Here is a 24,452-nt window from a genome sequence, read left to right on the forward strand (position 1 = left end):
TTACTAGTAGGTAGATGTTTTAGTGACATGACGTACACATATGTATGTTTTAAATGGATAAAAGTGTTTTAAAATGAGTTTTGTTTATAAATCCTAGAGCTAGATTTAGCTTCAAATAGCTGTTTAAGGTGGAAATGAGACTCTTAAACAGACCCATTTACGGTGGAACTAAATGCTTGTATATGAAAAAAGTGAATAATTGGTTAAAAAATACAATTGGTTTGCATGCTTTAAATGGATAAAGGGGAATAACAGTTGGTCCAAAAAGTTTCAAAAGCTATAATGCGAACTTCAGTTCTTAAGGTGGAACAGAGAATTCAAGAAGTTGGCGGATAATGCCATTAGGACTTGTAAACGGACACACGTAACGTGCAATGAAATGTTTGACTACGAAAATTGTGGATAAGATCTGCCTCCTAAACAACATTTATGGTGGAAAATCGATAAGTAACACCAGCCTTGTCCAGTCAAAAATGTTCAGGTGGATATGGACAGTAAAGGCATTCACCGCATGTTAACTTTTTGCGTAGATGGATGTTTTAGTGAAATGAACACTCTTCTGTGTAAATATGTTGATTATGGCAAATTCTTCTGAGCTATTTTGGCCCAAGTTCTTAAACTTGTCTCTTGCTTGTTGGTTCAGTTTTCCTTAAACTAGCAACCTGCTCGAGCTTCAAGTCAAGCTGACAGCTCTCTCCACTGTTAGAAAACTGTATTATACTACCAATTTTACACTTGGAGTCAATGTTACAGATTGCTCCATTAAGGTAGAAAGGAAAATTCAAATAAGACGATGGCAAATTAGACACAAACATTGGCCTAGGGTATGTGTGGTTTAAAAATGGTTTTAGGCAGCTAAAGTATGGAGATCCAAAATGGAACAAGCAAACTCATAACCCCAATCACACTTGGCATTATCATGCATTCTGAGTAGGGCTGTATATAGTCAAGAACCAGGCGATACAATACATATCACGATTCAGGGGTTATGATTTGATATACTGCAAAATTGTAAGCAAGGCAATAATAAGATTTTTTTAGGAGAAGTGTCGTGTATGAGAAACTAACCTGCTTTAAAAAGTACACATTGATGTAGTATGTAAAACCGTTTATTTTCTCAATCTCAAGTAGTTAAGTGGCACAAATCTTTGCATATACACTATACATAAAAATCGATACTGTGTTTTGACACAGTATTGCAAAACAATCGAGACACTCAGGTGTATTGATATTTCTTTTAAACCCCTAGTTATAGGTGATCCAATTGTAAGTTGTTAGCACTAAGTACAGATGTAAATGGGGTGCAACGCATTATGAGGAGACACATACACAGGTACACATTGCAATCTGATCAATCACACTGAGGTTTTTGTAGTGTGAATGGCAGAAAACAACCAATTCCAATGAAGTTGGGACATTGTGTGAAGCATAAATAAAAACAAAATATGATGATTTGCAAATCCTTTTCAACCTATATTCAATTGAATACACTACAGAGGCAAGCTATTTAATGTTCAAACAGAAACTTTATGGTTTTTTGCAAATATTCACTCATTTTGAATTTCAGGCCTACAACACATTCCAAAAGAGTTAGGAATATGTTACGTTTAAGTTTCTACAACAAAGGAGTGCGACCATAATCCTACTTCAGCAGGAACAATGTAAGAAAACAGATCACCGCACACACATTTAAATGCCAGGTGGCACAGCTATGCGTTTTGGCCCTCATTTGTGGCTGGATCACCCGTGCTGCATATTAATGCCAGGTGTGAATGGGGCATTAGGTGATCTGATATGTATGATAGGACAACATTCACATAATGGAAGATGTTTCTATAAGAGAAGATTCAGTGTAAGGATTTTCTACATGTTAGGCTGTGAGGGAGCATATTCATGGTGACAGCCCTCTAACAGAGAGAGGGCAGAGGAGCATTTGCAAACAGTTCGTCACAGAAGTGCTTGAGCAAGCAGGATGTCCTACCGCTCCCTCAGACACACACACAGTGATGGTGGCTGAAATGTTAGTCACCGGCAGCATTATCCAATGAATATACACCCCTATAGGGGTCCATGTGGTTCATACATTGTGTTTGTATGTGTGTAAACACAAAGTAAACTTACACACAGGGCCACGTCAACTGCAAATAAACACCCATTACTTTGATTCGCCAATCATTTTATTTCACCTAACAGTTGCATTCGATACTGTGCATCACATGCTCAATCGTGGTGTTACTGGTGTGATGGAAATTTGTTCATATAAATGATTCATAATCAATAGAGATATTTAATCAGCAATGGCCACGACTACTTGTGTAAATTGAAATTGTTTTATTCCTAATTCTCTGTGTGAGACCGCAGACTTATGTGTGTGTGTTTCAAATAACATATCGACACTTTCCGTTCAATCAACTCCCTTTGTCTCCAAACCAAGGAGGTAGAGGGGGAGGCACAGGCCACGTCTGGAAAGGTGTTAGAAATACAGGAGATAGGGGAAAACAAATGGTGAGAAACTCTGAGTTTTGGGAACAAGATACAGCGAAAGATGACTGAAATGTAAAAGAGCGAACAGATGGTGTACTTCAAAGGGTTTTCCATGTATAAAAAGACGCTGATCAAAAATGGTCAGCAGAGAGGTGAAAAACAGCGTTGCGCGCACGTCCCTCTCTCACGTTAATTAATAAATGCTGTCTCATTTAATGCCGACTCAGAGACTCAAAGAGCTGTCTTATTTTCTGTCATGATTTTTCCACCACACTGGTCTTGCACTCCCTTGGTTTCAGGTTTACTTGAGAAATCGACAACAGATTGTGCAAGTTAATGGGACATAATCATCCCCTACCAGTCCTATATATGGTGTTCCACAGGGTTCTGTACTTGGAATACATTTGTTTAGTATTTTTATGCTTTCACTTGGGTGCTATCATCTTTACACAGATCTATATTTGAACAAATTCTGATATTCCATCTAATTTGAACTCATTAAACAGCTGCTTACAAGAACTTAATTAATGGATGCACAATAACTTTTTAGTTTTATTTGAGTTGGGCTTAAACTTAAAAGTCATTTTAATTGGACCCAATTCTACTACTGAGCCTGCTCATATTACAATATCCATTGATAGTTTGCATGTTACTCCGTCTGTATGTAAAAAAAAAAATCTGTTATCTTGGATACAATGCTATTTGATTTACATGTTAATAAAGTCAGGCATTCTGCATGTTTTCATCTTAGAAACATAGCTCATTCCTATACTGATGCGGAGCACCTAATACATACATTCATCACTTAGCACCTCGACTAGAGCAATGCTCTCCTTATTGTTTTGCCAGCTTGCACTATAAACAAATTACAGCTTGTGCAAAACACAGCCGCCCGGCTACTTATATCGCCTGGACCAACACATCTCACCCATACTCAAAAACATACACTGATTACCTGTGTTACACCGAGTCACTTATAAAGTATTGCTGATTACATACAAATCTTTACACAACATATCTGAACTTTTAATCCCATATTGTCCATCCCGGTCCCTACTCTCAGCAAGTTCTTATTTACTCGTGATACCAAATACATGTCATCGAAATTTAGAAGATCGAGCTTTCTCGTCTGCTGCTCCAGGGCTCTAGGATCAGCTCCCTAAAAACCATCTGAGCAGCAGTGTGAACACTTTTAAATATCTTTTGAAAACTCACCTTTTCAGGAGCGCATATAATTGTTAATTGGCTTTTATCACAAATCCCTATTTTACTGTATGCTACTTACATGTTCTTATCTATTTGTTTATATGCTTCTATTACGCAATTGCATACCTATTGTTTTACACATAATTCCTTGCTCTTTATTTGCATGTTTTTGTCTGTTCTTACTATTCATTTTATAATTATTAATATTATATGCTATTTAATATTATTATGTTTTTTATACTTATGGTTAGTTTTTTTACTTAATTATTTCTTAAGTGCTCTGTGGTGTTGGAGGATGTGCTTTATAAATAATATATTATTATTCTTATAGTCTATCATATCACCACCCTAAACACAATTAACATGTGGGCTTTGGTGTGATTAAATATCTTGCCAGGTTGCCTTCTGCATGCAATTCGTACCATGAATTCTACAATCAGTTATGAAACATGGCTTAAACGAGTGCTGTTAAATTACAGCATACACATTTGTGAGAAGATTAAGCACACATTGAACAGCATTGACAGGTCCATGAACCCAGTGCTCCTCCCACCCCTCCGTTTAAAGCACTGAGAGCTGCACAAACATGCTCTGCTTGTGTTGGGATGAAAGTCCTACGCAGTTGAGATCGAGGCAGAAAAATATGCAGAGAGACAGCAGAAAAATAGAGCAAAGACAGAGAGAAAGAGAACAGGTGGAAGCAAGTGCACAACAAAATGCAGAAAACCAAGACAAGACGTGATTAATGACATATAGAAAGAAAAGTGGTTATGACGGGATCAGCTGGACTAACGCTTCAGAAAAGCCAAATGGGCCAGCAGGTTTCTCTTGGCTTCAGAGAGCTCCCTACATCATAGGCACAAAATACATTTAGCTGGACGCACTGCATGGACAGTCAGCTGAACACACTCCCACACAAACCAGAGCAAGACCAGGATAAGGCACCCTTGCATTTATCCAATAAAACTCCCGAGAGAAAAACAGTTGACCACAACCGCAGATATGAAAACCAAGGCTAACAAAAACAAACTAAAGGCCAAATCTGACAAGTCACAAAGTAGCAATGAACCAATGTGGATGCTGGGTGTATTGTAGTGAGGGTCTGAAATAGAATATACAGAGATGTTTTTATGATGCTTTTCCACTACATGTTAACTATTCGATTCAGCTGTAGTCAGCTCTTTTGCTTTTTCATTAGTCAAATGTGTTACCTGGTCCCTGGAAGCATGTACTTATTTAATCGTTGGTCACACACCGTTCCAAATCAGTCAAGAAGGGCCTAAACGTGATGTGTTAACATTGCGCAGCACTGATTGGCCAGGGAACGTCTGCGAATTGCAAACTAGCCATGTGTAAAATCTCCAAGCTATAGTAGCAACAACATTTGTTCTTATCTCACTCATAATGGCAGCTCACAGAACCATGGAGTTTTGAAGAGCTCCTTGGATCAGTGTCCGACATAATACTCCAGCAAAAGCCAGATGGAGAACCAAGGAACAGATAACTCCACTGGGAGCTGTGTTCAAACCCCAAAAATCAACATATAAACACATGAAGGGTAAACAGCTATTAACCTTACTGCAGCCATTGTTGTGGTATTCAAAGCCAGCAGTTCCCATTAGAGACTGTTTTGTCGTGTCACTGGATACATTTCTAGACGAGGTGGCTTCACAGTGGAAAATTGCAATTGCAATTGTTTCAATTACGCCAGTGATCACATGGCATATCTGGATCAGACCTAGGTGCAAACCGGCTAAACGTCTAAAATGCTAAGTGTGTTAATATCTGAAATTCGGTTTCCTATATTTTAGGAAAATATCTGTGTTAACATTCAACAAAAAAAAAATCCATAATGTAAAATACTCCAACAGTAAATCAGAGTTTGTGGGTTTGTAGATATTTTGTGATTTTCTGAACAGTAAGTCACAAGTGGCAATTAAATAAGATTTCAAAATTGTAAGGCTTAATAAAAACACTGCAACAGTCCCAATGGGATTTTAACTTTTATAAAACAGTGAATTCTTGACATTCATTCATTCATTATCTGTAACCGCTTATCCAGTTCAGGGTCGCTGTGGGTCCAGAGCCTACCAGGAATCACTGGGTGCAAGAAAGGAACACACCCTGCAGGGGGAGTCAGTAAATCTGCTATATTCATGGATAGTGTATTTTATGCCTTTGAATAAGCTTCAGTCATGTTAAAAATGAAACAATCTTTTCTAGATATAGTAACTGTGCTCATAAATTGAACGGCATAACAGGATAAAACAGCATTACATATTCATATTTTCCATGTATCAAAGCATGTCCGTAAAGAGATAATTGTCAATTCTGTGTTTGTTTTTTGGCCAGTGTGTTTTCATATTCCAAACTGAAACATATCTCCAGGTTTTAAATGGCTGCATACTTGCTTTCTTTTAAGAAGGCAACAAACAGAGCAATAACACTTCACTTTCATCTAATGAAATTCAACACACCCAGTCTCTGGAATAAGAAAAACATAAAATAACATCTCTCATTAACGCATCACCATCAGTCACTGTCTAGGGTTCATCCTGTGTCAAAGAGCAATTGTGGATGCCAAGAAGACTAACAAAAGCAGGAGGGGAATACACAGGATTACTAATGACTTGGTGCAATTTGGGCAGTTTTAGGCCTTTGATATTAACTTATGGAACATAAACAGGATTAATTTTCCTGTCTTTTATAGATTTAATCATTAAGATATGCATAAAAAACATAAGTGTTCTAAATAAAAAGAGAAGCAATAAATAAAGTTTGATCAAAACTGTACAAATCTATGGAGTGCACATATCTGAACAGAGTGTATGCTCTGTGGTACTTATATAGATCCACAATGCAAACACATGCTTTTCTTAAACTAAATAAGCCTAAGCTTGATACAAGAAAAATGCACACAAATTCCACTATAGCCAGAGAGAAAGTATAAAAAACACTACCCAAAAAAGCTAAAGCTTGTCCCATCAACCTCAAACATACATATTTAATGTAGTTCACTTCCCAAAGCAATGTCTTCTCTCAGGGTTCAGACCATAGTTTCAGTTCATTAGTGTCTCAAAAAGCCAGCATAACATTCTCTTCTTAAACCTTGTGGACATATGTTAACATAGTATGTCTAAAGCAGCTATACGCCCAGATGACATCAGCAGGATGTCCAGGAAATATCCAGAAATTCTATGCTTGCCGGCAACAGATGCACGTTAGCAGAAGTAGCTGTGTGCGTGCTCAAGCCAGGCCCTCTGATCACATCGGGCATGTCTGGCTGTCAGACAAAGGCCAGCTCATCTCCCTGTAGGCGACAAAGCAGGAGCAGTAGGCACTGCTTTGGGGCCCCATGGTCTTTGTCTGGTCTGGAGCATTCAGCCACCACAGCGCTGACAGACGCGTTCAACCAAGGGAGTAGGGCTGCAACAATTAATCGATTAAAATCGAGTGTTAAAATAGTTTGCAACTAATTTAATAATCGATTAGTTGGGTCTAAGTTATTATACACATAGGTACAGTTGCTACACGTGACGAAATCTGGAAGAAGGGTTTAAAAAAAATGGCGGAGGCGGTCACAGCAGAGGATAATGTTAGCACAAGCAGAGAGAAAAATGTACGACCCAAGTCATCAAAAGTATGGGAACACTTTACATTAACGCCTTCAAGGAACAGCGTTAGGTGCAAAATGTGCACAACTGATCTCGCATGGCACGGCAGCACAACATCACTGCTCGAACATCTGAAAAGGAAGCCTGTTGGAGCCATGTGTGAAAAAGATTAAGTATAGTAAGTTCATTCTACTTTTTCCTCACACTCAATGATACTAGAGCCTGTTAGAGTAGTTAAACAACATTTGTTTTTCTTAGTACATTGATATTACACTCGCGTTTAGCGAACAAGCCTTAGCATCCTCCCCGAGTTTTCTCTTCCACCTTAAATGTGTCAGCTCGACCAGCAGTTCCAAAACAAGCCGTAGTTTTAGTCAAGCTAACATTAGTGACATTAGTTTTTCTCTCACTCAATGTCACTAGAGCCTGCTAGAGTAGTTAAACAAGATGTCTCATTTTTAGTAAATTTATATCACTCTTGTATTTAGCGAGTTTTCCGTTCCACCTTAAATGTGGCGGCAGTTACATTCAGAGTTTAAAAAAAATCAAAAATCAAAACATTTTTTTAAAATAATATATTTAAAGCCTTTTTCAAGGTCTTTTCTAACTGGCATTGCATGTTAGTGTCTGAGTATCACAGCCAAGTGTATATTACATTACATACACTGTTAAATATTGATAAATATAAAATTAATGTAACAGTTGGGTTAATTCTTTATGTAAACGCTAATTTTTAATAATGGTAGGTTGTGTGTTCCTTATACAATTACAACATTATTTCTCTAAAATTTTAAATATCTTATCATATGTGTTAGTTGAATTTCCCTTTTATTCTCAGCACATGGCAGCATCACCCAATATCCATTTATGAAATTTCAATTTGCCTGTATTGTTGTCTGCATTTTAGATCAGCAGTTATTAACTTAAAAAAAGATATGTTCATATCTACACTTTCTTTCTCACCTCAGATGGAAACAGCCCAGCATTGCTGACTATGTTTTAAAGAAGATCTGCACATTACAGCAAGCAGCTGTTCTCACTGATGGTATCCTGAATATGCTAGTAACAGACAGGAAACCAAATTTGGCTTGTCTTACTTTTTATCCAATTAATAATCGATTAATCGAAAAAACAATCGACAGATTAATCAATTATCAAAATAATCATTATTTGCAGCCCTACAAGGGAGTCAATGCATGTCATGGAGGCCTAAGTGTCAAATTTGGGCATGGGACAAAAGAAGTGGAGGAGATGGACCAGAGCCACTTCGTCCTAGACACTGTGAGCTGCTAGGCTAACCTAATCTTGGAAGAAGATTGTGCCAGGGAGGCCATGAAATATATAAACAAAGACAAGGTGACAAGTTGACACAAGGTGATAAAAGGATGGAGTGGTAGAGCTGTGCAATATGGCCAGAAATAATCACAATAATCTTTTCTATACTACTGATCAATCTTGATATTTATCATGATATTAAATTTGGTAACACTGGCAGTTTTTAAAAACTCACTCTAAAAAAATTCAGAAAGGCAGTGTTCCTCTGCTTTTTTCTTTTTTGGGAGAGAACGCGATCCCCCAGTTTTTTGAGAAATCCATTTAAAGAAAGCCCATTTTCACTTGCTTACTGGATGTAAGCAAATGCTAGAGACAGACGTGAGCAATCTGGATTTTATTTTTGAGGGCAAAGCAAAAACGAGAAAAACAAGCCAAGACCAAGCCAGAGAAATACTCTGAAGCCCAGAAGGCCTAAATCCAGAGGCAAAAAGAGACAAAAACTAAGTGAGAATTCTGTACACGTGAAGACACACTCAGCTGAAGGAAAACATGACTGTTCTTCACATGATTACAGCGCTAAAACAAGATTTAACACAGCACCACACCTTCACCTACTACTACAAGTGCAGAGAGCTGCTGTGAGCACCTGCCCCAAGCCCCTGCCCCCGTTTTCACCTGTAACCTATTAAAAAACATAACTGATATTAAACTGATCTCTTCTCGTTTATTTCTTTCAGAACGCTTACTGCCCATAAATTTAATGTTTTCATAAATGTACAATTTTGTTTAAAACATTCAGTTTAGACCTAATTATTTGAATTCTCTCTAAATTATTTGTATTAAGCATGCAAATTTCAAGTAAATAAAAAGCAACAAAAACATGCAAAAATTTGCCTTATGCCCCAGGAACATAGGAAGAACCAGTGGCACACATGTTCCTGTGGTAAACATCACAGGTGGTACTAGGAGGTTTTGGTTTGCTAATGGGTGGTACTTGGTCTAAACAGTTTGAAGACCACTGATCCACGGGATTGGATCCAATTCAAAAATCACAAGTGGAGAAAACAACTCGGGTAGCGAACAGAGCTCTTTCAGGGAGATTGGGGTGGGGGTACACGTGATAAAAAAAAAACCTTGCCCGAGGACAGTCCTCACACGCCAAGCTCACTGTTTTTAACCTCTATGCATGACCAGGCTGTTTCTGTTGGCAGTGGTAAATGTGAATAGAAACTATTGTTTACTGAGTTCTATTACCCAAAGCGTATAACTGTTCATGAGCAAAAATGTATTGTGAAGAATATTGAGTTGGGTTATCGCCCAGCAATATGGCATACTGTTATTTCATACAGCTGGCTAAGGCTAAGAAAATGAAATGCCTTAAAGGTCTCTACTGAGACAAGGTCTCTTTTTCAGGTAAAATATGACATGAGAAAATATAATAAATGAGTAACATTTACACTTATTTAGATTCAACCCACAAACAGTTCCTATTGGTGGTTAGGCTAGCATGTAATGCAGCAAATGCTTGGACTACATTTCTCCCAACATCTCACAACAATACTAAGCACAGCTCTAAAATCCCATAACCCACCACTTCAGCCTACTCCTCTGATCAGCAAAGCTGTGACTTTACAAAAGCAAGTCTGTTTCATCTTCTCCACTGGCACTAATCAAGTATTGTGTAAAAACTACACCATGATAAACAAAAAACCATGAACTTAATGAATATTCCAGTCACAGCTATGCCTTTCCAACCACTGAAATATATAAATTATGAACAGAGAAGATACAGAGGACCATGCATCTACACAAACCAGTCTGTAGGTCCCACCCTGTGTAACTGAAAAAATAGTACTAAATATTGAGCAGAGCACATGCTAAGGTCACAAAGATAAATAGAAGAGAGTTTCTATACACAAAATACATATTATGATACAAGGTTTACAATTTGACAGTGATATACTGCAATATTGTAAGCAAATAAATGTATTGCAATTTTTAGGAAAAATGGCACAGAAGAATAAAACCTGCTTTAAAATGTTCACAATTTGCTGTAATATGTAAACTAGTATTTATTTTCTCAATTTCATGTATTTAATAGCACGTAGGCTCTGTAACATCCTATCTGAGGGAAAGAATTATATCTTAAAATGTAATCAGAATTTATCTCAAATACATAAGCGATTGCAGGATTCCTGAAAAAAATTTAAAAAAGTAAAAAAAAAAACCCACACGTGAACATTTATGCAGTGTGTACTTGTGGAATCCAAAATAAGCCTACACTTTATCTCAGTGTCATCAGGAGCCTCTATGAAGCTTTCAGATTCAGCCAACACTTGGCAACACATAATTTCGTTAATGCTAACATTAAAGGTGCACCCTTAAGTTATTTGTTTAAAGGGTGAGGAGCTTAATGGCTGAAGAATGGCACTAGTGGTCAGGACTAAAATTAACTACTTCCTGCCACAAATCTTCACATGTAAACTACATATTTAAATTGATACTGTTTTAATAATCAATACACTATTGCAAGAAAAATATGCGATGATCAGATGTATCAATATACTCTTACACCACTATTAGCGACCTTCTTTGACTATTGCTTGTCATTTTCATTATATTAAATTACTAATCATTTCTCTATTTTCTCACAAACGTGTGTCCAACACTGATTAGAGAGACTCAGATAAAGAGGTCGAACTGCTACAGGTACATCTCAACAAATTAGAATATCATCAAAAATTAATTTGTTTTAGTAATTCAATTCAAAAAGTGAAACTCGTTATATATGTTAATTACAGAATTATTTATTATTACAAGCATTTATTTCTTATAATGTTGATGATTATGGCTTGTAGCCAATGGAAACCCAGAAGTCATTATCCCAGAAAATGTAAATAATCAACACAAAACACCTGCAAAGCTTTCCTAAGCCTTGAAAATGATCCCTTAGTCTGGTTCAGTAGGCTACACAATAATGAGACAGATGTCCAGAATGCAGTCATTGTCACTCTCCTGCTCCATCTAGGCATATTAATGGAACGTTGAGTGGGAGGAAAAAGTGTGGGAGAAAAAAGTGCACAAGCAACAGGGATAACCACAACATTGAAAGGATTGTCAAGAAAAGGCCATTCAAAAAATTTGGGGAGATTAACAAGGTGTGGGCTGCTGCTGGAGTCAGTGCTTTAAGAGCCACCACATCCAGGAAATGGGCTACAACTGGATTCCTTGTGTCAAGCCACTCATGACCCAGAGACAGCACTAGAAGTGTCTGACCTGGGACAAGGAGAAAAAGAACTGGATTCAGTGGTCCAAAGTCTTGTTTTCAGATGAAAGCAAATTTAGCACTTTGGAAATCAAGGTCCCAGCGTCTGAAGGAAGAGTGGAGAGAAACACAATCCAAGCAGCTTGAGGTCTATTGTGAACTTTCCACCATCAGTGATGGTTTGGGGAGCCATGTCATCTGCTAGTGTTGGTCCAGGTTCAAAGCTAGCGCAACCATCTACCAAGAAATTTTAAGAGTACTTCATGCTTCCATTTGCTGACAAGCTTTATGGAGATGCGGATTTGATTTTCCAGGACTTGGCACCTGTCCACCGTGCCAAAAATACCTGGTTTAATAATCACAGTATCATTGTGCTTGACTGGCCAGCAAACTTGCCTGATCTAAACCCCACAGAGAATCTATGAGGAAGATGAGAGACACCAGACTCAACAATGCAGACGAGCCAAAGGCCGCTATCAAAGCAACGTGGGCTTCCATAACACCTCAGCAGTGCCAGAGGATGATCGTCTCTATGCCACACCGCATTTATGCAGTTCATGCAAAAGGAGCCCTGACTAAGTATTAAGTGCATGTACTGTACACTTTTAGGTAGGCCAACATTTTTGTATTAAAAATATATTTTTTAATTTGTCTTATATAATATTTTAATTAAGTTAGAGGTTTTCATTGACTATAAGACATAATCATCAACATTAAAATAATTTAACAGAAACAGATCTGTCTGCAATGAATCTATATGAGTTTCACTTTGAGTTGAATTTCTGAAATACATTAACTTTTTGATGATATTCAAATTTACTGAGACGCACCTTTAGCAGTCTGAACTACTTATTCAAGTTTTTCTAATCAGTGTTGGATCTGTGTTTGTAAGAGCGCAAACATGGGTTTAAGAAATTAAAGAAAGAGGGGGAAAAAATAGAGATGAAATAGAGAAATGAGTTGTGATTTAATAAGACACAATACAAAATCAAAACAAAATATAGCCGCAAGCGGCAATTCCCGGGCTCCAAGCTGGTATTTGCTGGTAGAAGAACAATGCGCTAGCATACGAGCTGTCCTGAGATAGAAGGGGATTTTTGGGGAAGTTTGTGTAGTGTTTGTAAGGTGGTCCTTGCTGTTCTGCCATCTCTTTGGAGATGTAGCGTGAGATGGAGGAATAGCGGAAGACAGAGCACAGATGTCACTCTGGAGTTGCATTCTGGTTTCTCACCCTAATGTTCAGGACCCCCAAACAGCAGATATGATGTGGAGTTGCTTGTACTGGAGTCCATCATCAGTGGACACTGAGAATATTGTCTGCTGGATGTGTTTGATTGTGAACTATTCCCAGTCCAGCAGTGATGCTGAGGGATTTAAATCTCCAACACCTGAATCATACCTGCTGTATGTGTGTCCTGACCATTGAAGACCGGGGTGAAAGCGAGAAATCTGTTGCAGAGCAAGAGGTTAGCATATGAAATTTCCTGATACAGGAGCCACAATTTAGGATAGACTTTGTAGTGCTTTTACATATGATCCTTGGTGTTCTGGTGTCTCAGCAGAGCAGGATTTTAAGAGGCAGTGGTAGTGAATGAGTGGGTGAATTTCTGGTCTGCAGAGAGGTGAGGGTTGGGCTTGGGGTACAGAGACAGCAGAGAGCACAGAACTCACTCTGGAATTTCACCCTGGATTCTGACCCATTTTTCAGGAGCCCCACAAAGCAGAGATTATTTAAGGGGTAGATCATTCTGAGAACTGCAGTGACACTGACATGTTGGTGATAGGTCAGCATGTGTAGTGCTCGTATGAGTGAATAAGACAAAGCAGTGCTGCTGGAGATTTTAACATCAAATTCCACTCACTGTCCACACTTGTAGATACACATTTTTTTGATCAAACGCATAGATATAAAGGCAGAGATTGTAGCTCATACATTCTCAGAACTCTAGTGACACTGACATTGTGATTATATGTCAGTGTCTATAGCGCTCTTATGAGTGAATCAGACAGAGCAGTGCTGCTGGAGATTTTAAAACCTTTGTCCACTCACTGTCCAGTGTTACACACACCTACTCTGTTGGTCCACATCATAGAAATAAAGGCAGAGACAGTAGCTCATAGATTTTCAGCATACCTGCTGTGTGTGTGCCCTGACCATTGAAGAACATGTGAAAAGTAGCAATGAAAGTATGCACAGGAAGAGGTGGACACCACTCTGTAAATTTAGATATACAAAGTGCTCCTGTGGACAGTGGAGATGATAACATGGACATTGAAATTAGAAATGAAGTGGTGGTAAGGGTTTATTGCTGAATATCTGCATTTCTGTGTCTGTGTTCTCTGGCCTTCTGTGACTGGCAGGGGGGAGGGGAGGGGGAGAGGTCACAGTCTATGTGTGAGGAGGAGAGGGAGGGGCTGAGGGGGGATTCTGCATAACAGAGAAGTCTGCATGCATAGATGAGATGTAATTGACAGATTTGAGAATGATCTAGTCTCTGGCTAAACATCCAATATGGACATATGTGGTATCACGTGAATCATAAGAACAGAAGTTTAATTATCAAAATAAATAACTATCAAAAAATGGTGGAACTTTTAGTGTGATTGCAGCCTCTACTTAAATAGAATTGTGCAGCTTGCCTTTGAAACATTGCATAAGAGAGAGCTGTAACTCAAAAATGCTTTAGCCATAAGTTATGAAAATGCTCAAGCTCCTTTCCCATGGTCTTCAGAATTTATCGGTCTCATTTTGCTGGTACTGCATCTCTAGGTGGCGGTGTAATCAATTAATAACTTAGGCAATCAGTTGCTCTCTAATTGTAGCGCCGCCTTTCTGTGCAATGTAGTCACATTTGGCACAGTACTTCAGAGTATTGACATACATATGTGTACCAAGTTGTGTCTGATTTGGGCAAAGTTTGTTTGAGTTATAGCTCAAAGAGTGCATTGAGCCCCACCCATGCATATTTGTTGAATAACTGTTGCAACAGATTGTCAAAAGTGCAAACTTTTTAAAATAATTATTTACCTGCAGTCGATACAGATTTCAAAAATACCAGCTGTTTATTGATAAGACAAATTTCCAGGGAGGAGTTCGAAAAGCTCCATTTTCACATACCTGACTATTGTGGATAAACTATGCACTTTTTGACAATAGTTGTAATTGCAAAGTTGTAAGACACTATGCAGAGTATGCAATAAAGTGCTTGTCGATATGTTTAATTGTAGTTGAGATATTCCATATTTTCATGTTGAAAATTTGAATTGTGCCCCCTAGTGGCTATTGTTATGAAAACTTTTATGGGCTTAGGAAGTGCTGACATGTACATACCATGCAAGTCTCATGATGATAGGACCTTGTTAAGACCATTAAACGGCAATGTTTTTTTGAATATGACATCATCACAGAATCTCATTCAGGACATCACCCACTACATGCATACCATCGACATGTCAATTGGACAATCCTGTGAAGTGTAACAAATTTTTTGTTGTTATAGCGCCCCCTAGGCTTGCAGTTGCACAACCAAGTACTTATGTCTTCCAGCCCTTATAGGGATCAAGCATGTGAAGTATCGTAACATTAGAAGAAAGCGTTTGTGAGTTCTAGCTGTATTTGTCTGATTTTTGGAGCGCGAGCTCCACCCCTGGGTGGAGTCTGGAAGCCAAGCAGTGATGTAATTCCAACTTTTTTTGAATAATTTTTAAAGTTCAAAGTCCAGTTCAGGGTCACAGTGGGTCCAGAGCCTACCTGGAATCACTGGGTGCAAAGCAAGAATACACCCTGGAGGGGATGCTAGTCCTTCACACACACACTCACATTCTGCTTAAAAAAATAGTAATTACAAATACTCGTGATAAATTACAAAATCTTATTTTAGCAGTGCCTCAAAGATACTACATTTCAATTATTCCCTCATCACATCTGCGTTGGCAATAAAACCGACTTTTAGAATACAAGTAAAAAAAATTTGCATCAGATAATAAGATTAAAAATATTATGTTTTTGTTTGTGAATACACCATTTACAGCACAGTACAATCTAGGAAAATCTAATTATCAGATCAGAACATTATTTAAAGGCTCGTATTGGGATTAGGGCAAAATATACTTGATCGGGACACTTTCTTAGACATGCTGTTTAATAATTACGGTTAGATAATTCAGATTGTCCTTTTTAGTGTTAAAAATAAACACTAATACTTTGACATTATAGTTTGTTATAGTTTTCATAATATCGTATATTGTCCTTTTTTTGTCATATTGCCCAGCCCTAGTGTTCAGCTTTCAAATGTGTATTATTTTTTTAATAATGAGCAAGCCATGGGCTTTGTTAGCCCTGAGCAAACTTTAGATGGTGCTGGCTCACACTCAGTTTGGGTTGGCTTGTTTAATTTTTATTACATTTTAATGAGGTATAATCAGAGTAAGATATATTCTCCGGTCCATTTTGGGTCAATGAATTAATAGGCTCATATTGAACAATATCATAAAATACATGGAAATCAGAAAGTCCTTTTTGGAGCCAGCCTACTGTCATCAGTTAAGCCTCATTAAGACATGCTTGTGAAATGACTACAGTTCATTTAGTTTAAGAAAACATAAGTCTCTGGTACAGCTAAGGATTTTCTGTCTGATTCAAAATTCTAAAATACTGATATGCCTGTTTCATTTGTGGGTGACAGAATAGGAATCAAAAGCAGTAAACAAAGCTATTGCAGTCTGAGGTGAAACTTACCTATGTGTAACAAATATAATCCATCCGTTGCCTGGAAGTCCAAGAGAGCATAAGTCCTAGGCACAATCACAAACAGTCTAGTGTACATTCACTTCCTCTTCCTACTGTTGGTAGATATCAGCTTTCCAGTGTCACAAAAGAAATCACTCTTTTCATTCCTCAGTCAATACACACTCCCTTGCTTATGTGATTGATTTGTTATCATTTCTACATAGAGGAAGTAAAAACATTTGTTTTCAGTAAACTGGCCCAAGCTTAAATAGGGTAACAATGCTGTTAGGTTAATTTTTTACCATGCATACCAGTTGTAAGCACAGAGAAATAAAAGATTTGTGAGAACAAGAAACTGAAACTGCAAAGGACAACCTTTTTTTTGGCTGTAAATGATAAAGATCTTTTCATAAAACACCAAGCAAAAGATAAATATGATTTAAATTATATCATTATGTGAGTTATGAATCCTCTAACCTTTTTAATGTGTTTGAAGAGCCCCATCAAACAAAAAAAATCTATATTAAAAATGAATAATACAATGTTTATGTATACAATGTACAATCCACAGCCCTCCTTTTGGCAGTAGCAAAAAATCAACATCTTAAGGCTTGGAAAACATGCTTTATCCTATTTTGTCCACAGAATTATCACTATAAACAATAAAAAGTCCCGTTCCGGGTGACTGTTTGTGAAGAGTTTGGTGTTTTCAATCCGTGTCTGCGTGGGTTTCTTCCGGGTGCTCCGGTTTCTTCTCACGGTCCAAAAACACATGTTGGTAGGTGGACTGGCAACTCAAGTGTCCATAGGTGTGAGTGAATTTGTGAGTGTGTCACACTGAAGGACTGGCGCCCCCTCCATGGTGTATTCCTGCCTTGCGCCCAGTGATTATGGGTAGGCTCCGGACCCACCGCGACCCTGAACTGAATAAGCGAATACAGACAATGAATGATTGATTGAACATAACTCAAAAATCTGCAGATGTTACATATTTTGTTGATGACCAATTTAAAATCCACCCTTTAATATGCCATACTCCTGTAAAAAGAAGAGGGAATTTATATGCTTTGTACATGTTGTGGAGTGACAATTTCTAAGCAGTTCTTTATCCCATGCAACATATGCGATTATTGCATGTCTGACATCAGCATTGGGTCATGGGCCTAGGCGTCATATTCATTAATCTTAATTATGTAATTTTCTTTTTACTTCTACATATCTGTTGCTTTCCAGCCTGAGTTTCAGCTCAATATACACCAATCAACCATAACATTAAAGCCATCTCCTAGTTTCTACATTCATTCTTTTTATCAGCCACATTTACAATATGTGTGCACTCTATATTTACAAAGCTTTAATTAATCTGTTGCTTTGCATACTTTGTAAGCTCCCTTTCACTGTGTTCTTCAGTAGTCAGGACCCACCTGAAAACATCACAGAAAAGGTATTACTTGGGTCATAGATCATTCTCGGCTGGTTAATGACTGTTGCACTGGTATAAGTGGATCAGACACATCAGTGCAAATTACATATACAAAAGAAACTTCAAAGACAATTAACCAGTGTTGAAGCGACACTACCAGATTGTGTGTGTGTGTGCATATAAAACTATTATCCACCTAGCTGTCTCTAAGGAGCCATTGTGAACATAATTTTCTGCATTTCCTGGGGCTGCACACATCAGATGGCAGAAGTAATCTTATCCAGTCTTGCAAGCACTTGTTGAAAAAGAACAATATGGCAATGGGAACCATTCTGCTCTACAGTGGAAAGCAGGCCTTTGTTAGCAAACTAGCACAACCAATCAACAACAATTAAGAATCAAAGTCATTTTGGATCTATTATATAATTGTATATGACATATGGTCATACGCGACATTATTCCCCCACCTATCAGAGCAACATTTATACACAGGGCCACATTCATGGCAAGAAAGATAGCAAGATGTTATTAATTTACTAATACAGTTTTATTTTAGGTATGATGAGGCTGTAATCTTTTTAAGTTTGACTTTTGTGTTGCTTAAGTTCTGTTCTCACAATTCAAGAAAAAAAAATATTAACCTCTGCCCCTCCTAGACACGTGACCCTTTTTCAGCCAAAACATGCACCAGTGCAGCGAGCCGCAGTGCAGCCAGGCCAGGTTGACGGGCACGGGTAATCCTGCCGCTTTAATCCATTTCCCATTTGAAGAAAGCATTCTAAATCTGCAGCAAATCAACAATTATGTCCAACATCTGTTTAACAAACTGCATCCCGATTGCAGCCCTGAGGCACAGTACAGACACCTGCAATGAAGCTGAAGAAGGGAATACCAGTCACACATCATTAGCGCCATCATCTGCAATCATTGGAAACCATGGCAAATGAGGCGGAATGATATAAACAAATGCTACTCATATATTGATGCATAATCCAATCTAATAAAATAGAGTTTCGATTTTTATTTTTTATTTAAATGTGAGGAAAACACATGGGTGCATTAAATTATAGAGAAGGAGATACATTTGAAAGTTACTGACATACACTGATACAACTCTAGCTTGTACATAGCACTTACGTCTCATTTAATGAGAGAGCTTATACTAAGTAATTCTGGAATATAGAACATTCAATATGCCATTGAGATTTGTTATTATTATTTATTTTTACATCAGCTAGTCTACATGGACAACATTGCCAAAAGCATTCTGTCATCTCATCTGCATATGAACTTCACTGACATCCCAGTCTAAACTCAGCCCTAGGGGTTTAATATGATGTCAGATGACCCATTGCAGCTTTAACAGCTTCAACTCTTCTAGGAAGGTTTGCCAAAAATTTAGTAGTGCGTTTAAGGGAATTATTTAGTTATAAATACATTTCTGCCAAAACATATTTGTGGTGTCAGTCATGTTCGGACAGGAAGGGGCCATATCCAAACTGTTCTCACAGATTTTGGAGCATGAAATTGTCCAAAATCTCTTGGAATGCTGAAACATTAAGGGTTCCTTTCACTCAAGAACTTTTGACTAAAGGGCCATCCCAAAACCACCAAATTTTACCCACTGCACAATGCACCTCAGCATTGGCCAACCACTTTGTGGCTGAGTTGCTGTTGTTCCCAAGCAAATATTCCACAGTTTACTGTGGAATATGTAGTAGCAAGGAAATTTCATGATTGGACTTGTTGCACAGGTGGCATTCTATCACATTATCATTCACAAAGCTCCTGAGAGCGACCCATTTTCTCACAAATGTTTGTAGAAGCAGTTTGCATGCCTAGGTGCTTGGTTTTGTACACCAGTGGCCAGGAAAGTGACTGGAACACCTAAATTCAATTATTTTTTTTATAGATGAGGGAATACTTTTTAGTAATATACTGTACTTCTTTCCTCAAACATAATGGACATAAGTGGGTCATGCTCAAGATCTGAGTAAAACATTTCCTAAATCAGATATGCTTTGTGTTCTGTATGTAATGGATACTTGACAAGTTTTAACTTTGATTTTAGGTCTGCTTGTTAATAACTATTCACCTACTAACAGCAATTGCTTATGGGTCAAAAGAATTTATTTGTATTCCTTGCTACAGTCTTTAAACTTTATGGACTGGCACATCTCAACACTGTTCTAGAGTAATTAGATGCTACACACCATTCAGGAACAATGGCTTGCAAATCCACAAATGTTTCTAATTAGGGACCATGTCCTCCTTGGTATCTTAGACACACACACACACAAGTGCTGGAGGTATCTTGGAAACTTGCGCACTGGCTTAGAGAAGAACATTTTATTGTTTTTCAAGGGCAGATCAGTGAGCTTTCAACATGCGGCCTACCTTACTAAAGTGTACTAGCAAGGATACATTAAATGTGACTCATCCAATCCATTGTGGACAAGCCACAAATGGGAAATTATATTCTGTGAAGTCTTTACCTAGAGGTAATTATATTAATTAGGAGCTATCCAATTCACCTTAACAGTAACAGGCATTGCAAATAAGCCAGAAAAAATTCAGGAACACTGAAAATGCCAAACGCAAAGGTTCCATTAATTTCAGAGCAGCCTTAAAGCACTGACCTTGGTAGAGAAAGAAGCCTGTGCTGTGAGCTGCCATCCAAGGCTGACGCGTCATCACAGCCCTCACTGCTTTAGCTAAGTCTGCACAGCAGCGACGTGGGAGTTGATGATGCGCATTTAGTCGAGCATGGCTGAGACAGAGAAGCAGTGTGGCTTGCAGGACAAGGGCCCAGGAACAGAAGGGCCTTAATTCCAGTAATGAGCAACACAATATGAGCAGACAGTGTGGAGCACACCATGTCCTCCCAATTCAGTTGGCCAGTGCCTAAGCATCATGGCCTGATCTCCATCAGATAGACAGAACATCCCATATAATTATATAAAAAAATGATTTAAAAAAAAAAGAAAAAAATCCATATTCTTTTGATTAAGGGGCTGAGAACATGCCTTTATTCTGGTGCAGAGAAAGGAGAAAAAACGCAGGCATCCTGAATTTGATTAGCAACTAGTGTAGGAACCAAACCTGAGTTTCCGTGAGGTGTATTAGCTGTCAATTACATCTATGAAGCGAATCTGTGGTGCAAAATTACAAAGCAAAGACAAGAGAGCACACGTTGCTTTCCATGAGGCCTTGTAAGTTCAGCTGGAGCTCTCTTTTTTTATGACTCAACATCTGCCACTGTTATCAGCATGATAATGAGAAAGCAAGCTCCACTCTTTCACATTACCTGTGCAGTTTGTTGAGAACTGATCGATTTGTCAAACATCTGTTGAATCTGCATGACGGTTACAAATTCAGGCTAAAAAACATAGCGAGAAAGTGCGCATGTGACTCTCCCAAGAGACAGGATGTTGTCCAGCATCCCAAACTAGCACCTACTCTACAAAGGTAAAACAATACACGGTGAAATGAGTGACAGAAGGGAGTCCAAAGACAAGAGTTTTGATGCAATGGAAAGCAAGTGGTATCTATAACATTAAATTGATTATGTGAACAGTGACCAACAGCTGTCAAATCAGCATTTGGGAAGTCTAAAGTAGCTCTAAAAGTAAGAATTAGATCACCACCAATTGTGTCATACTGCTGAGGTGGGGTGGGGTGTGGGGTGGCCTGAGCCCAAATGGTGGAACAAAGTAAAGCATGTGGAGCGACTGGCCTCATTCATACTCAGTGGGAGAAGTGATGAGGAGGGGGAGTATGAGTGAATACGGTTTAACAGCAAAGCCCTATCATATCCTTCAAAGTAAGGATTCTATCTTCTATAGAGTAAGGATAAGCCTGTACTGAGACCCTGCAAAAGATCCAGAGAGCACGGGCTGGTGAATTTACATGGCAGTCAACATCAGATAAAGCATACAAACCCAGCATTCCTCAAATGAGATGTATACAAAATCATACTCAGATTAGTTAACTTCCTGTGGAAAGCAACATAGATCTCTTTTGGTTCTGCTATGTTAAGGAGGTACAGCCATCAGCCTCAAGTCTCCCATACAGGAGAGGGTGAATTTGACAAATATGTATTGCCACTCTATTTAAAGATATTAATGTTTTGACACAGAACCACTGCACTAATGTTGCCATTGTACTATTATGGGTACAATCATTTGTTTTCCCCCTTTCACATACTGTACTGAACACTGTGTTCTCTGCGTAATCAATCCTGCAGTTGCTCAGTGTTCTTTAAATACTGAGAACATCCATGATATTCTCAGTAAAGCATTTGGTCGTCATATTACCGACCACTTCTCCCATCCGTCGCAGTGGGTGTTGTTCCAGTCTACACGCCCTGTTACTGGTGTTAGCTTCTCATTCGAATTCAGTAGTTCCACCTTAAATGCTGCAGCGGTTGTTTGCAAGTGCTGCACCATTTAAGGTGGAAGGGACAATTCGAATAAGGACCTGGCGGACGGGGAGCCAACTTCATTAAGTTAGTGGTAGAAAAACTTGCACCATTACTAAGTCTTGACTGAGCCACCTGGCTAGTAGTGCAAAAATGAGACCACCATTCTCTCCAATATGGTTCAGACCCTAGCACATATAACGTTATTGGCTTATTTCTCTTTTCACGCTGACCGAACCTCGGCATTAATGCTAGCATGCTAGCAGCTGGCTGCAATGTTCAAAGCAAGAAGCAAGCGAGCATCCCTCCAGTTGCACACCCCTGTTCATAACTAAAGATACAAATGCTGTTTCAAGGGGGCTCTAGAGCTAAAGATACTGAAGCTACCTGCATTTAAACGGTCTGAGTGATTGACTGATGTGCTTCCAACTGTGTGCAGGGCGTCATATGCACCAAACTTAAGGTTATGCCCGTTTATAACTGAATTGCACCATTAGACTCACTAACCCGGCTATATATGTGTTCAATGCTTTGTTTCCTTTTCTGTTTGGTTACCTTTCGTCTCCTGGTTTCAGCAGAGCCGCTCCACACAAAGCATTGATAAATGACTCGTAGGTTTTGCCTCCAATTGTCCACTTTAAAGCCGTTCACATGGGAGCACCCGGCCGGACACATGACAGAAACCACATGCAGGGTTTTATATGTGTGTTTTCAGTTCAGGAAACGTGTCCCACAAGAATTCAGAGCCCAGAACTAGCTGTTAACGCTAGCTGTGTCCAGAGTGTTTTCCGAATGAATATGGAACAAGGTCCAGGTCAAAAACCGTTCATCTGCGAATTCAAAGTGCTCTTCGTTTTCTCTAATTTTACTCCATTTGTGCGTTTCCTCGCGTTTCTGGCCTCTCCTGTGATGCGTTTCTCTTAAATATTCAATCTCTACTTCCACTCAACAGATTTTTTTTTTACGGTCGGCAACAGCATTATGGATTTGAAGAGTACACCATGAGCTCTACGGGTCCCGTTCACTTTGTTTTTTGATTGGCTGCTACACAACAGTCTCTCTGCCGTTTGGTTAGCTATTTGGTACTATTTCCCTTTGATGCCACGCCCATACGTCTAACAGTGGCAATTTGATTGGCCAAAATACATGCCTTTGAAACAGCGAGGGGTGAATTTACCGGTGAAAAGTCGCCAATCAGATGAGGGTAGTTTACTCCTTTAAATTACAGAGTAATTAAATAAGAAAGTATCGTATATATATATATATATTATTGTCGTTTAAACAAATTTCAATAAGAGTGCCAAGTGCTGACTTACTTACTTACAATAATTACTTTTAGTTTTTTTTCTTTGAGCAAATATATTTTCACTGCTCAGATATATGGTTTCAGATATATAGTATTTTATTTTATTTATTTATTTATTTTTTTGTATGGTTCTGGAGAGACCAGTGAAGTTTAGGTCAGGGGTCGGCAACCTTTACCACTCAAAGAGCCATTTGTACCTGTTTCACACAGTGAAGAAAACACTGGGAGCCATAAAACCCTTCTGAAATTTTAAATGAAATAACACTGCACATAACAGTTTTTTTTTTGCCTTTGTGCTATGTATAAAAAAACTATACTGTGTTACATTTATGAAATCAATGAACGACTGCAGAGAAAATGAAATAACATTTCTGAATGCAACAAAACATTTTTAACTCCGCAAAAAAGCCGTTGGGTTGAAGGTTAAGTAAAATACTCAATGTCTAATTGAGTCCTTGTAGTAATGAAAAAAAAAACAATTTTAACTTAGAAAAAAGATGTTGGGTTGACGGTTAAGTAAAATACTCAGTGTCTATTTGAGTCCTTATAGTAATGAAAAAAAAACACTTTTAACTCAGAAAAAAAGATTTTGGGTTGAAGGTTAAGTAAAATACTCAATGTCTTTTTGAGTCTTTGTAGTAATGGGAAAAAATGCAGAACTGAAAGTATCCACTGGCAGCAAACAAAAATGCTGTCCTCTCTCTGCGTGCCATCATCCTTTTACTGGCGC

The 24,452-nt window shown here is 38.4% G+C and overlaps 1 protein-coding gene across 1 annotated transcript in view; it reads right to left on the reverse strand.

Annotated features, from left to right (window-relative positions):
* Nucleotides 1–23,452, reverse strand: part of LOC136664421 (ubiquitin carboxyl-terminal hydrolase 22-like) — a 67,197-nt gene extending 43,745 nt beyond the window's left edge. The window contains exon 1 of the mRNA XM_066641597.1: nucleotides 22,972–23,452. Within this exon, the coding sequence (XP_066497694.1) occupies nucleotides 22,972–23,091 (120 nt within the window). The 5' untranslated portion in view covers nucleotides 23,092–23,452. The remainder of the gene's footprint in view (nucleotides 1–22,971) is intronic.
* Nucleotides 23,453–24,452: the final 1,000 nt, after the last annotated feature.

Source organism: Hoplias malabaricus, chromosome 13, assembly GCF_029633855.1.
Source record: "Hoplias malabaricus isolate fHopMal1 chromosome 13, fHopMal1.hap1, whole genome shotgun sequence".
Classification (NCBI taxonomy): domain Eukaryota; kingdom Metazoa; phylum Chordata; class Actinopteri; order Characiformes; family Erythrinidae; genus Hoplias; species Hoplias malabaricus.